Source organism: Rhodamnia argentea, chromosome 4, assembly GCF_020921035.1.
Source record: "Rhodamnia argentea isolate NSW1041297 chromosome 4, ASM2092103v1, whole genome shotgun sequence".
Taxonomy (NCBI): domain Eukaryota; kingdom Viridiplantae; phylum Streptophyta; class Magnoliopsida; order Myrtales; family Myrtaceae; genus Rhodamnia; species Rhodamnia argentea.
In genome coordinates this window covers 9,415,877-9,429,095 of record NC_063153.1, presented here as the reverse complement: position 1 = coordinate 9,429,095, position 13,219 = coordinate 9,415,877, and the positions used below count along the sequence as shown (strand labels likewise).

General features: G+C 38.8%; 2 protein-coding genes across 8 annotated transcripts; one reads left to right on the top strand and one right to left on the bottom strand.

Annotated features, from left to right (window-relative positions):
* The first annotated feature begins 5,801 nt into the window (after window positions 1-5,801).
* On the top strand, window positions 5,802-7,604 carry LOC115753741. Of its 3 annotated transcripts, none has more exons than XM_030692513.2 (4): window positions 5,802-5,857; window positions 5,908-6,535; window positions 6,806-6,990; window positions 7,112-7,604. In XM_030692513.2, exons 2-4 carry the CDS (start codon window positions 5,972-5,974, stop codon window positions 7,302-7,304), a joined length of 942 nt encoding a protein of 313 aa, XP_030548373.1. In that variant the 5' UTR covers window positions 5,802-5,857; window positions 5,908-5,971; the 3' UTR covers window positions 7,305-7,604. The 3 variants fall into 3 exon arrangements, with proteins under 3 accessions (XP_030548373.1, XP_048133605.1, XP_030548372.1); XM_048277648.1 differs by having other exon boundaries at window positions 5,813-5,857; window positions 6,800-6,990; XM_030692512.2 differs by lacking the exon at window positions 5,802-5,857 and having other exon boundaries at window positions 5,899-6,535; window positions 6,800-6,990.
* Window positions 7,605-8,664: 1,060 nt separating this feature from the next.
* Window positions 8,665-12,725, bottom strand: LOC115753736 (protein WVD2-like 5). Of its 5 annotated transcripts, none has more exons than XM_048277647.1 (11): window positions 12,462-12,725; window positions 12,223-12,305; window positions 11,915-12,009; window positions 11,221-11,479; window positions 10,966-11,145; window positions 10,747-10,787; window positions 10,445-10,516; window positions 10,199-10,298; window positions 10,030-10,101; window positions 9,821-9,931; window positions 8,665-9,449 (listed from the first exon to the last, which is right to left on the bottom strand). In XM_048277647.1, the coding sequence occupies exons 2-11, from the start codon at window positions 12,268-12,270 to the stop codon at window positions 8,994-8,996; spliced, it is 1,434 nt and encodes a 477-aa protein (XP_048133604.1). In that variant the 5' UTR covers window positions 12,271-12,305; window positions 12,462-12,725; the 3' UTR covers window positions 8,665-8,993. The 5 variants fall into 5 exon arrangements, with proteins under 5 accessions (XP_048133604.1, XP_048133603.1, XP_030548362.1 ...); XM_048277646.1 differs by having other exon boundaries at window positions 10,927-11,145; window positions 12,462-12,724; XM_030692502.2 differs by lacking the exons at window positions 11,915-12,009; window positions 12,223-12,305 and having other exon boundaries at window positions 10,927-11,145; window positions 12,462-12,720.
* Window positions 12,726-13,219: the final 494 nt, after the last annotated feature.

Below are 13,219 nucleotides of genomic sequence, written 5' to 3'. Positions count from 1 at the left end.
ATTTTGCTTTTTTGTTTTTCTTTTCTTTTTCTTTTTTATTTTTTTTTAATGAGTATTCTTAGTATATATTCAAAATAAAATATTAGTAAATGTCTAAGTAACCAAAAAAAAAAAAGAAAAAAGATAAGATTTACTTTTAAACGGCTGAACCCATCTCGAGGTTTGCACGTCGGATCTGACTTAAGCATGAGGAGGTTAAATCTTGCAACATAACATAGCCAAAAAACAAGCGCAATCTATGAATAATTCCTTTCTCTTCTTTTTCATAATCACCAGAAAATTGTCTAATTATTTTGCGATGATATATCGTGTATAATTTGTCTTATATTTATTTAATAATTAGGCAAGGCGTTCATTGGAAGGTGATGGTTTCCAATTAATTGATGTGAAAAATAGAACTACAAATTTTAATAATGGTGTTTAATTTCATAAAAAGACGGGCACAATTTCCCCGAAAAAGGGAAAAAAAAAATCTCAACCTTAAGTCCTGTCCCAAGCCTGCTCCGGACTATCTTTTCCTAAATTATGACCGATTTTAATTCTAGTCTCGAATCTACCTCCGTCGACCCTCTGTCCAAAGTTCCTAAATTTCACTAATTCTCATTAGTTTTGGAGATAATTTTTCACATCACATTGCTGATATTGATTTGTTACCAACGTGAAAATGTCACATCAAACAACTAACATGCTAATAGGCATGTGGCTCTTTAGGGGGTGGAGACGCTAATATCATAGGTATGCGGTTCGACTCGCACGCTCTCCTTAGAAGAAAAAATAACTAACAACGGTTTTTTGGAGGAAGGATTAATAGGGGTATATTTGAGATTATATTAACAAGTTGGTGATTTTTTCATACAAACTTAAAGTTGGATTTTTTTTTAAATAAAAGTTCGGGGCAAAATTAGAAGATGGCCTAAAGGTAGGGGTTTTCTTCTAGACAAAAAAAAAAAGTTCAAGATAAAATTGGGACCGAACCTAAAATTAGGGATTTACTAGGGTATTAGACTGTTGAAATCTTTTCGATATTGACATATATCCTAACCGTGAATGTTATTTTGCTCAGCTTTCTTACCAACTTATATAGATCGACACAAAAGCAAACGATTATGAAACGATAGAGTTATCTATTTCTCTTGGTCGGAAATTTATCTATTTCTCTTTTCAATGTAAAATAAGTTTTAAAGTTATCGCAATAATCTGATCAACAAATTTTAAATTAGTTCTAAATAAAAAAATAAAAAATAAGATTGTGTTGGATAAAAAAGTAGTAGACCGTAATGATTCATTATAATATCACTAAAGTATGAGATTAACCCATAAAGTGCACAAGAGAATGGAAGAAGCATAATTGACACCTTTAAACTGAAAATGACAAAAGAACATTACAAAGTGTGATAGGAATTTTTTTTTAAAAAAGGGAAGAGAAAGGGGAAGACAAAGAGGAAAAGATTAAAGAGGAATTATATACTACAGTGAAATAAAAAAGAAGAAGATAAATATACTGGAAGCCCTAAAACTTATCACGAAAGTATAATTGAATCCTGAAACTTTCAAAATGTGCAATCAAACTTGCCACAAAATTGTAATTAAGTCCTAAAACTTTTAAAAAGTACAATCAAATTCTAAAACATATCAAGTTGATGCAACTTAGTGCATATTTGCAATTATACAATTTTTTTATCGTGTTTTACACGATATAGAAAATTGATTTCGCTCTATCGTTGCACAATTGAGCATGTGCATCTAGTGCATATTTGCATATCCATGAATTCGTGTTTAAATATCGTCTGTTGCGTCGCCTCTTATAACATATAAAAATGATGAAGTTGTACAACTCAATTGTAAGGCAAAATGGACCATAAAAAGCGAGACTCCTCCCATGAAATGACACTAGCAAAACATTCATTTGAAATACATTCACTAAATGTCCCAACATTTTCGAAAAATTCCATTGATTTGCCCTAAATCTTTATTTGCCTATGATCTTTTGCCATATCTAGTCACTTCTAATGCGTATGAAGGAAGGTGGAGGTTAATAAACTAATGTCTGTCCCCAGTTTCGATCGAACGATTTGATGAATCATTGGACCATTTTGTTTCCAAAGTGACGGGATTCATTGCGAGATGCGATGATGATAACTAGGGTCCGAGTGCAGACTGATATATGCCATGAAAGTGGGGAAAATTACCGAGAAAAGTCATAAACATATTGTAATTATGTCAATTCTATCCTAAACATTCCTTTTTTTTTTTCCAATTGAATCTTAAATTTTTTGTATTTGCACCAAATCAATCCATTCGGCCAATTCAATTGCAATAAGTTTAAGGCTTTTTTTGGTAATTCTCCTCATAAAAATGTAGTGGCAAAGTGACCCAAATAAACTTCAATGATCAAACTAAAGCCGGAGGACAAGCTTTGGAAAGTGTAATATTTTCATAAGTGCAAGATCAAAAGTAAGGGTTCAAACTAACGACTCATTCAATGCCGCGTCAAAACAATAGCAAAGCGGATGGTTCATGATTTGAGTTCCGTGACTTGGGGCGCGAATGATGACTATTATGTTCTCGGGAGCTATTTCTAGCTTATTTCTATTCCCTGGACAAATTTCTGAATAGAGAAATGCGTTTAATAATGACACAAAATTTCTTTTTCCCGGAACAGAAATTTATTTGATAACATCATAAAAATTCTACGGTTCCCGACTATTAGGCCTCGGCTGGCAGCCGACGACCAGCTGCCGACGGTAGGGATATTAGAGAGAGGGAGACCACATGCCAAAGAGAGGGAGCGAGCAATGAGAAGAATTCTTGTTTCTGTTCTAGAAATAGAAAAAGTAGAAAATTTCTGCTTCCCATTTCTGTTCCAAACCTATTTCTGGCTATTTGTCCCGAAAGTAGAAAAATGGAATTGTTTCGGGAAAGGGATTTCTGTTCCAAACCCACTTTTTAGGAGCAGGAAAAAAGAAAAACAGAATGATTAACATTTGCGCCGTTAATTATCACGTCAAGATAATTTAGACTGTGATGTTGTGAGCTCAACTTCTCTAGTCGAAGCCACGTTAGAAATGGATGCAAGCTCCCCCTCCTCAAATGCCAACATTGTTCTCACACCACGACCTGTTGCCGCGATGCAGAACTGTGTAAACCACGAGCAGATACTTCTGAAATCCACTGCCCAACATTGATTCGCGCGTGATCGATCGCATTATTTGCACACCCTCTTCTGAAATCCACTAACCACAAGCAAGGACCGTCGCAGCCAAGTGCCGCATCGGACGAGAGCGTGCGAGAGCGATTCGATCGGATTCCACCGATACGGAACGTCGTCTAAATATGTTGTGAACCCATTTTCGAAAGGAAACGGACGGAGATGTTTTGAGCGGTCTCTCACATGAAGAGAGGGAGAGAGAGAGAAGAGTAGAAGACAAAGTTGTCTGCCCCTTTCGTCGCATGCAACGCCATTCTAAAGTTTATAATCCATTGCAGTCCAAGGAAGTATGGGAGTGAGAGAGAGAGGTGTTGAAAGAGCAGCGTTATCTTTATCTTTTTTCCCCTGATCCTTTTGGAGCGGCTCGCTTCACGCTCATACAATCGCGATCACATCAAGAGGGAAAATTATCCTAAGAAGTCCTAAATTTATTACACTTTTACCAATTCAAGTCTTATAAAGCTTTTAATTTTAATAATTGAGCCCTAAATCTTTTCACGGTTTGCCAATTGGATCGATCCGCTTAATTTTAGCTGGAAATTGCTGACGTGGACGCCCGATCGTTCTACATGGCGCAACATGACCGACGCTAACGTAGATAATGAAAAATAAAATTTTATTATTTTTTGAATAATATTATTTATTTATTTCCCTCTCTTCTGTTTTCCTTTTCTTGTTTACTTTTTTCCTCCCGCTTTTCCCTTTGCCGGCCATCGCGGGGCCTTGTTGATGACTGTGACAGAGGGCACTGTGCAAAGACAAGGGATGCCTAGGCCTATGGAGAAAAATCAAAAGCTTTAGGACTGAATTAGTAAAAGCGCGATTATTTTATGACTTTCTGGACAATTTCGCCGGTGCGGCATGGGAGCGAGAGAGATGTTGAAAGAGGGGGCGTCATCTTTATGTCTCTTGCTATCGCCCTCATCTCTTTGGAGCGGCCCACTTCACGGTCGCACGATCCCATCACGTCAGGATCAGAGGGACAAAGCTCAGAAAACATGGTGTCATGAACTCATTGGCCTCAAGTGACCACCATAGCCGGTCGAGCGTGTGAATGTCAAGACATTGCTTTGTGGCGACGAGGAAAATGTTTCAGTCTACTTCTCGCGTGGTATTTGAATAATTTGACAAGGGCATCGAGTGGACAGCTCGCGAGAAGCTTGGCATCTTTCGGACTCTCAATCGAAATCACTTTTGATTCCAACCTTGTCAAGTGAATTAGGGTATCTTATAATTTTTTTTTTTAACTCGAGTGATTGACGTGATCATTATCTTGCAAGTATGGCACAAATCTTTGTTAAGCATAACTGCACCGTCGCCCCAATTGGACGAAATCAACGTAATCACTTAATTGCATCGATTCGATAAGTTTCAAAAGAGTAATTGCACCATCCGAAAGTTTTTAAACCCCGTTTGCATCTGCGAGACGAATTTTAATATACTACTAATCCACTTTTACCGATTTTTTTTTCATCAAATGATGCCCCGTTTTCGAAACATCTACACTGAGCTTAATTGCTTTCGTTCATCTTATAATTTGTATCTCCCACATAACTTTAGTAGTTAGATCAAATCCATCACGTGGAAAATACGGTACGACTTTGGATAAAACATATTGAAAAACAAATAATACAACTTTTCAATAAAGGAGTGGTTAATCCGAGCACGTGCATATATAGTCACGTTTGCCAATGCTGTGCCTTTTCCGCCTACCACTGGATTGACTATCTAACGGCCAATAATTTCCCCATCATATAATATTCTAGTTTAATAGACCGAGTGGGATACAGCCCGGATCACCGGCCAAGGCCTCAACTATTATTGGAATTTTCTCAAAGGTAACTGTCTCAGTTTCATAGAGAAAAATATTGGCTAAGTTCACAAGTTGGAGATAAAGCGAATTCGAACCACTAACGTCCGGCACATGGTAAATTACCGACCTCTTAACAACTTACCTTCTCTCTCTGTGCCTCTAGTGGGACTAGGCAAGCATCGGCCCCCACACATGATTTTATGACTTTGTCGAGACTTGTGTTTTCTTCTAAACAGTCGTCTAGGCCCCGGTCATGCGACTCCCTTTGTGTGGAGGCACCTGAATTGGACTTGAGTAGGCTGAAAAAAGACATACAACCCTCGGTAGTTGGCAGGAACGGCGTTCTTCGGAACATATGACTCCGGCTCCTTTAGGTTCTTTAAGTTCTGTGAGTGGTGTCACTACTAATATCAATACAGTCAATTATATCTCGCGTAGAAGTTGGTAAATCATGGGAGTCATCATTTTGAGAAAAGATTATAAAGATTTGCATTGTTTTTTTTTTTTCACACTTGCATGACAAATACTCGAATGAAGTTACTTTTCGCAACTCAATCTTCGTACCTCAAACTACCACGAACGAAGGGGCCAACGATTTATCGCGACAACACCATGATCGACTCGACCTTAACACGACTTGAAGGGTTCTGACTGATTCACGGCGACGGAGAATTGACTCGTCTTCATGTCGAATCGAAAATTTACAATGTTTTTTCTTACATGCAATGAAGATTTCTCCCGTGGATCTTGAAAGAAGAAGGAAGGAGGTTGTATTTTAACTGTGAAGGATTTGTTTTCGTCAGCATGTCTTGCGTAGAACCATATAAAAGCTCCTGTCTCTCAGTTAACGCAATGTCAGACTGAGAGATCTGAGTCTTTTACTCTCTCTCTCTGTGGAAAAACCCAGGGAGAAAGGGTTAAGCTGAAAGAAACCAGAGAGAGTCAAAAGGATGCTTCTGAGGAGCACGTCCGCTCCCATCCTCAGACCATCATCATGCATTCATCGGACGTCGTCCGAACCCGAATTTACCTTCCGGATCCCAACAAGCAGACCCTTTTCCGTGAATCTCTCCTCTTCCTCCGCTTTATCTGACATGGAGGAGAAGAAGATGTCCATGACGTCGTCGGCAAATGATGCGAGAGAGCTGCTCAAGCCAAAGAAGAGACTTTCCTGGAAAGGGTCCTCTTTGATTCTGACACAAGAGCCGAAAGATGGAGAGCAAGAAGAAGAAGAGGAGAGATACGGCGCGGATCAGGTTTGTGATGAGGCGTTGCCGTTTCAGAGCGTGTGGAGCTGTTCTGGGTTGAGTGAGGAGCTGGTGGATGAAAAGTGCAGTGTTCTGGTGGGCGGCGGCACGGGGAGCGGCGGAGGCGGAGGTGGGGATGGAGGGAGAGACGGGTGTGGAGGTTGGGGACAAGGGAGTGAGAGCCTGGATGGGTACTATCAGAGGATGATCAAAGCTCATCCTGGTGATGCTCTTCTTCTAGGAAATTATGCAAGGTTCTTGAAAGAGGTACTAATTCTGGTAATCTGTATAATTTCTTATTTGTAATTTGTATGGTGTTGTCATTATAATTCCTAAATTCATCTTGTTTCGCGCACTTCCTAAAACATCTCGAACTTTTAAGTGGCATACGAAAATTAGATAGGATTCCAATAATCGAAAAAGAAAATGTTAATTTTGAGTTAATTGCATGGCGTTCTTTATGACTTTCGTGTCAAAATAGCGAGTCGATTTAAAATCTAGTATGCATGGGTGTGAATTTTTCCATTTTAGGTACAGAGGGATGCAGAGAAAGCAGAGGAGTACTGCGAAAGAGCAATATTAGCCAAAAGGAGTGATGAGCCAAAAGATGGCGATGGTGATGTTTTATCTCTCTATGGGGATTTGATATGGACTACACACAAAGATGGCCCTCGTGCTCGAAGCTATTTCGATCAAGCTGTTCGATCTGCTCCTGGTGACTGGTAAAATTACAAGCATATGCAATGGAAATCTGTCTGTTCATGCTTAGTATCAATAAATGCGACCATGATCCCTGAAATTTGTTCTCAAAACATAGCTAAGGACTGTGTTTTCCGGTTGCAGTTATGTTCTCGCTTCATATGCCCGATTCCTGTGGGATGCTGGAGAAGAAGAGGGAGATGATGATGCTGGTGGTGGTGGTCGTGATCCTGATCGTGAGGCAGAGGAAGAAGAAGGATTTAACACTAGCGAAACTTGCCTATCTAATTGCTCAACTGATCACCCTCGTACTAACTCTAATCTAAATGCTGCTTAAGAGCCATTTTGACTCTTCTAATTACAACCATCCAGCATTCCCCTCTTTCACCTCTCCCAACATACTTGTAAAATTCTTCCAGATTGGAAGGTTTACGGAAAAAAAAAATTTGTGGGAAGGTTTTCTGGATAAAAGTTCTCCAGGAAAATGCTTTTTCTTGGTTTAATCGGGTTAAGAAATGGTGGAAACAATGAGAAAAGAATCTCCTAAGGATAAGCCTTCCCTTGCATGTTCTTTCATGGAAGCGTTTCACGACATCTCAAAGCAACATGTCTCCTTGGATAGTTCAAGCCATAGAGACAATAAGAAGAAAAGGAGACAGAGAGAGACAATTTTTTGTTTGTTCCCCTATTCCTGTCTTGTCCTATGGTTCATTCTTGAATGTCATGCGGGAATATTCCTTGCTTTGATGAGAACAAAGAGAGAGAGCCAAGCATGCTTCCACAAACCCTAATGCATGGTTTTAGCTATCTCCAGAGGACAAGATTCAATTAAGGGGAAAAAAAATGTCCTATCAACAATTGAGGATAAAAAAATGGATGGGCAGTATCAACAATATGCATAAAATGAGAGAAAATGGAACAATACATTCAGCTTCAAAATAGCAGCTTCTGACACCCAAAGAAAATGGCAGCTTAGGTGAAATCTCCAAATTGCAAGATACCATGATCCTTGGACAGGAATGGGAATAGGTGGGCACAGGCAATTCTGTGTGCATTTGCTGATTAGGTCTGTATAAGGGATAAGAGAGACATGACTCTTTTCCAACGATGGATTTTGACAAATTAACATAGACTAGAAGACCTCCAGTGGGGTTTTACCAATCAAGAAAGTGCAATTCACACGCAACTTTTGTATGGTAGTCATAGGTTCAGACATATTTGAAGCAAATCCATTCTCTCCGAGCACCGCAAAGAAAAGGATAAAAATTGCAGTAGTAAGTAAATCACAATGAATTCTATCCTCATTACTTTGAATAGCAAGAACCTATCAGCAAGATATGCCGTTGACTATAGCAACACAGGTCAAACGCAAAACCGATATAGAACCACTTATTGAATGGCATAGATTGCAGTTCACTATTCAATATTTGGTAAGAAACTAGTAAAGTTTGTGGTTCAATATTCACCAAATAGCGAACCCCTTTTTTCTTTCATTGGAAGTATTAAGGATTTCAGCACTTCAAATGAGCCTTTAGTGTGCCTCTCAAAGCAATCCTTTTAACATGATTTCAGTTACAACAAAAACAAGCATTAGCATGTAATGACCAACTCACATAGCCAAGACGTTGTTGCATTGCAAATCCATCTTAGTTCAACTGACAGACCGAGCTGGACTAAAAAAATGCTTCAAATGAAAATTTCGGTCGACATTGTAGTGACCATTGTCCCAAAAATTTATCAGACTGGCAATAAGAGTAACAAACGGAAAATGCTACAGTACTATAAATTGGCACAAAAGGTGTAATATAGTGACTTAAGGAAAAAAGAAGGGCCTAGTGAAGATTCTATCAAGGAGAAGCAATCCTTAGAAACACAGACGAAGCAACCCAAGTCTGCTGTGAACACAAAGGCGTGATCTTCCATAAAAAGAAAATTCTCCACCTGTTCTTATAGTACAATTTGATTCTCATACCTCTCTGACTTTTGTCCGCACCAATTCTACATTGTCCTTCCCATGTCTCAGAATCTATGGTTCCTCCACAAAGGTGGGCTTGGGTTGCTCCTCCTGGACTGGCAGCATGGTTTCTGAGTGAACATGCATTGCATTCGATTCAGCAGTAGGAATTGCCTCCTGCTCTTGATTGTCAGCAGCAGCTTCATACATCTCAGTTAAAGTGTCGAGCTTTTCCTCCATTCTTGTGCTTGACAAGTTCATTCCCTCTGCATCTTTTGCTTTCGCAGTTTTAGCCATCCCACCTGACGAAGTGGTCTTTTCAGAAGGCAGTTTAGGAAGTGACTTTCTAAGCGGCTTCTTAGAATTTGCAGGCGAAGGTCCTTTGGGAGGGTTGTCGCGAAACACCTTCTCATCCAGGCTCAAGCGGCCTGACCGCCGGCTTGCACCGCCGCCATTTTCTTCAGATTCATCCACTTTGGAGGTCTTCCTTCGACCGAGCTTGGGAGACTTGGCCCTTGTTGGTGGTACCTGAATCATTTTGCAATATTGAGAGTTAAATGGATGGGTGACGAAATCAATTGCAGCACATACTATAAAAATGCAATAATCGGCGAAAATTATGAAAAAGTAGCATAAAGTAGCATCATGATACTAATGCTTTGCTAGGAAGATGGGGAAGGGGGGATTTGAGAGGTGGGATGAGAAGATGGATCGCAAATGGAAAAAATATATATATATAAAACCAACGTAGGACATGAGGAGAAAAAACGCCAACCTCTAAACAGGACATGTATTTCAAAACGAAAGAGAGCCAGTGATAAATGTTCTGGCACTTGCAATAACAACAAAAGAAATGCTTCCACCTAGTGGCATTCATGAGAAAAGGGCGAAAAGGAAACCTTCTTTAGTTCTGCCTTTGCTGGAGGAGGTTCTTGATAGAAGCTCGGCATTGGTGTAGCTTTAAATGTCAAACTCTTCCTGAGCATCTTGATTTCAGCTTCTTGAGATTCCTAGAGGAAGAAACAAGAGACAACCTCAAACAAAGTGATTATATAGGTAACTTAAATATCCACGTTCCATAACAACTGCTAGCAATTGCAATTATGACCTTGGACTTTTCTTGCAATGTAGTCCTCTCAATTTCCTTAGCGTGAATCTTCTCCTCGAGCTTAGTATAGAACTGCCAAATGTCACAATTGAAAAACTATATCGATTACACAGATCTTGCTGGAGTAAACCACAGAAAATGCTCATAAGGTTTACAATCGGAAACAAACCTCTTTTCGTTTCTCAGCCCGCTGATCACACCTAAAACTGAACCCGTAATTTGGAAGTGCACCAACTCTGCATGGTTTTGAATCTCCTGCAGTAGGACTTCTATTGTATAGTCAAGGTTAAACAGATTTGGAAACTGTCTGTATGTTCTGACCACTTGGAAAAATTTCAGATGACCTCATTCTACTGCTTCAGAAAAATATATATATATATATATATATATATATATCCAGTGATAAAAAGGATACGAAGAAGATTGAGCATCGGCCTCTGGTTTATCAATAGATCCTTTTTTCGAGGCCTTAATTTTTGTCTTCTCTCTGCATATACAGCAAATCACCATTCAGAAGAAGCTAAATAATACGATTCCCATGATTTGACATAAAACAAGGAAATCCAGTTCTACATTAAAAGGAAACAAAACCATTGGCAAAAACTGGTAAGCATCCAAGAATTTTCACAATGATAACAACGTGAGCATCACAAGTTCACGAATGGTTAACTACTCCACTACACTAGAGATACAACTGTACAGGTTAGATAGACCTACATAAAGCTTTCTGACGATGCTGCATCAGATTTTCCACCATGCTGTTGGAAGCAGAAAAACAGCAAAAGATAAAGATAAGGCACAAAAACAATGACATGAACGACTAAGAACCATGACATTGAAATGTAGAAGCACAAAAAAGGAAAACAAAAATGACATCACGACAATAATGAGAATTACCTTAGATTGAGTTTTTCTCTCATTAAATGATTGACTTACAGCAGGTTGTTTTGTACGTGAACTCAAGCCAACAGCTTCCAGATTCTTTCCATCCTTACTCTTCCTTGCTCCAATCGTTGAAGTAACTTTGGTATTTGGCAGCTTCCCATTGATTTTCTTGCCTTCAATCTTCTGAGGTCCAGAATTTTTCAACTTATCCCCAGTAACTGCTTCACCATCCTGTGAGATCAGGCGTATTAGAATGAGATATCAAGTTGTATATTGAAGTATCTTAAGCTTATGGAACTAGTCCACCTTATGGGTTTTTGATCCATCAATCTCTCTTGCACAGCCAGAAGAAAAATTGTTGTTATTGCCACTGGCATCCAACTTAAACTCATGTAAGCTCGCCTCTATTGCAACAAGATCTGCAGTTTCTGCAACGACATTGGCATCGCTCACAGCAATAGCATCCTCTCTGTCGTTCAAAATTTGCCCATGCATGCCATTTTGATGAACGGACTCAAACCCATTAGAAGGCATGACATCCTCATAATCCATTGTGTTATACACTCTAAGGACAACAGAACATGAAAATGTCAGCTCATATGTCAAGTGGATTCTCAAACAAACGAAAATAATCGATCCCCCCTGTACAGGTTATTAAGCCATAAACACTCTCAGAAATAAGCAAAACACAACCCTACTCGAACATCGAGTGGAAATTCAGCAGAATAAGTGCGGAAGAATTGCCACTAAACTGACTATAAGTTCGAACTTCCAACTTACGTATAGCACAGAATATTCACAAGGAACTTTAAACACCAGAAAAGCAAGAAGCGAGATAATGCAATTGCACATAAGTCAAAGAATGTCTCTGATTAAGTACCCATAGAACATGACAAACTGCCAGAGTGCAAAGAAATCTACATCCCGAGGAACTCCGATTAACACCTCTACTAGATAGAAATTAGAATGATCTATATTATTCGAATTTTCCAACCCTTACTTTCTTTCAAAACTCAGTTGCTTTTTCTTCATTGAACAGCAAAAAGCAAACACCCAGATAAGATTCCTTATGCACTGCGTGAGTTCTCCGAGAAGCTAAAAGCACATTACGTGACCACTAGCCAACACCCACAAAACCAAATCGCAAGCCAATCTCAGAAAATTGGGATTATCGGCACAGAAAAGATACAAAAACACAAGCTTAAAAGAGGACTTGAGCGAAAAAGCACAAAATACCAGATCTTTTCCACTCAAATCAGCCAAAAAAGCTCTCTTTAACAAAACTCACTAAAGATTGAACCGGCAAACCTCAAAAATGCAAAATGGGGACATTTTCTGAGGATCACTCGCAATCATTTCGCATTGATCTTCTCTTAACAACACGCAGCCCTCTGAAAAATGCGACACCCACTAACGAAGTAAACCGAGAACAGACGACGGACTTCGAGAATCGTTTAAGCCGACGCTTCAAATGTCAAATCATAGACAAACGCAAGAACATTTTTCTCGAAAAACCGAAAAAGAAAAGAGAAACGAAAGAAAGGAATCTTCCTCAGTACCTTAATGGGCGTGTGGATAATCAAAACTCCATTAAAGTTGCGTTAACCGATCCAGTAATGAGGTGGAGATTTGCGAAGAGTAGGAATAATACCGAGAGGGGGATCTGTAGGAAGAGCAAGGAAATAGGGCGGATGGATGACGGATCGGAGGATCCGAATACTCAAAGACAAAAAAAAAACTTAATATCTCGGATTTAAAAATAAAAATCGAATTTTTGAAACTCTTACTGTACACATTATTACACGACCCACACCATGTTAGGACAGCCCATAAGTCATCAAATCTTGTTTTTTCTTCACTGAACAAAAACTAATTTTGTAAACCTGTTATATTATTCAGTCTATTAAAGGATACCGCAAAATGATAAAATTTTCACGGTCGAGTTAAATTCAATAATTCGGATTGATTGAGATTTGAGTTTGGTTTGCGAATTGTCGACGCTTCGAGTTCTCTTAAACATCAAGATTAAAATTTCTAATTATATTCAATGTCTATTATATCATTCTTTTTATGATGAATTATGGATACACTATAGTGTTTTAAGCTCTATAACCAATCTACTGAATAAAATTTGACGATTTGGTGATCGGGTTTTGTTCAAGATTTGTCGAGACTTCGGTTTGAGACAGGTTGTCCAAAAAAATCGAGATTAATTTTACGAATTGATTTTAATATTTGTTATGTTATTCTTTTTGTATTGGGCTATGGATACCATTATGATATAATTTCTACAGTCAAACTAAAT

Coding starts and splice junctions, on each gene's coding strand:
- LOC115753741 (XM_048277648.1), top strand. CDS start 5,972: ATGCTTCTGAGGAGCACGTCCGCTCCCATCCTCAGACCATCATCATGC. Junction 6,536..6,799: donor ATGCAAGGTTCTTGAAAGAG/GTACTAATTCTG, acceptor TTTCCATTTTAG/GTACAGAGGGATGCAGAGAA. Junction 6,991..7,111: donor CGATCTGCTCCTGGTGACTG/GTAAAATTACAA, acceptor TTCCGGTTGCAG/TTATGTTCTCGCTTCATATG.
- LOC115753736 (XM_048277646.1), bottom strand. CDS start 12,270: ATGATTGCGAGTGATCCTCAGAAAATGTCCCCATTTTGCATTTTTGAG. Junction 10,299..10,444: donor GCCGATGCTCAATCTTCTTC/GTATCCTTTTTA, acceptor ACTATACAATAG/AAGTCCTACTGCAGGAGATT. Junction 9,450..9,820: donor CAAAGGCAGAACTAAAGAAG/GTTTCCTTTTCG, acceptor AAAATGATTCAG/GTACCACCAACAAGGGCCAA.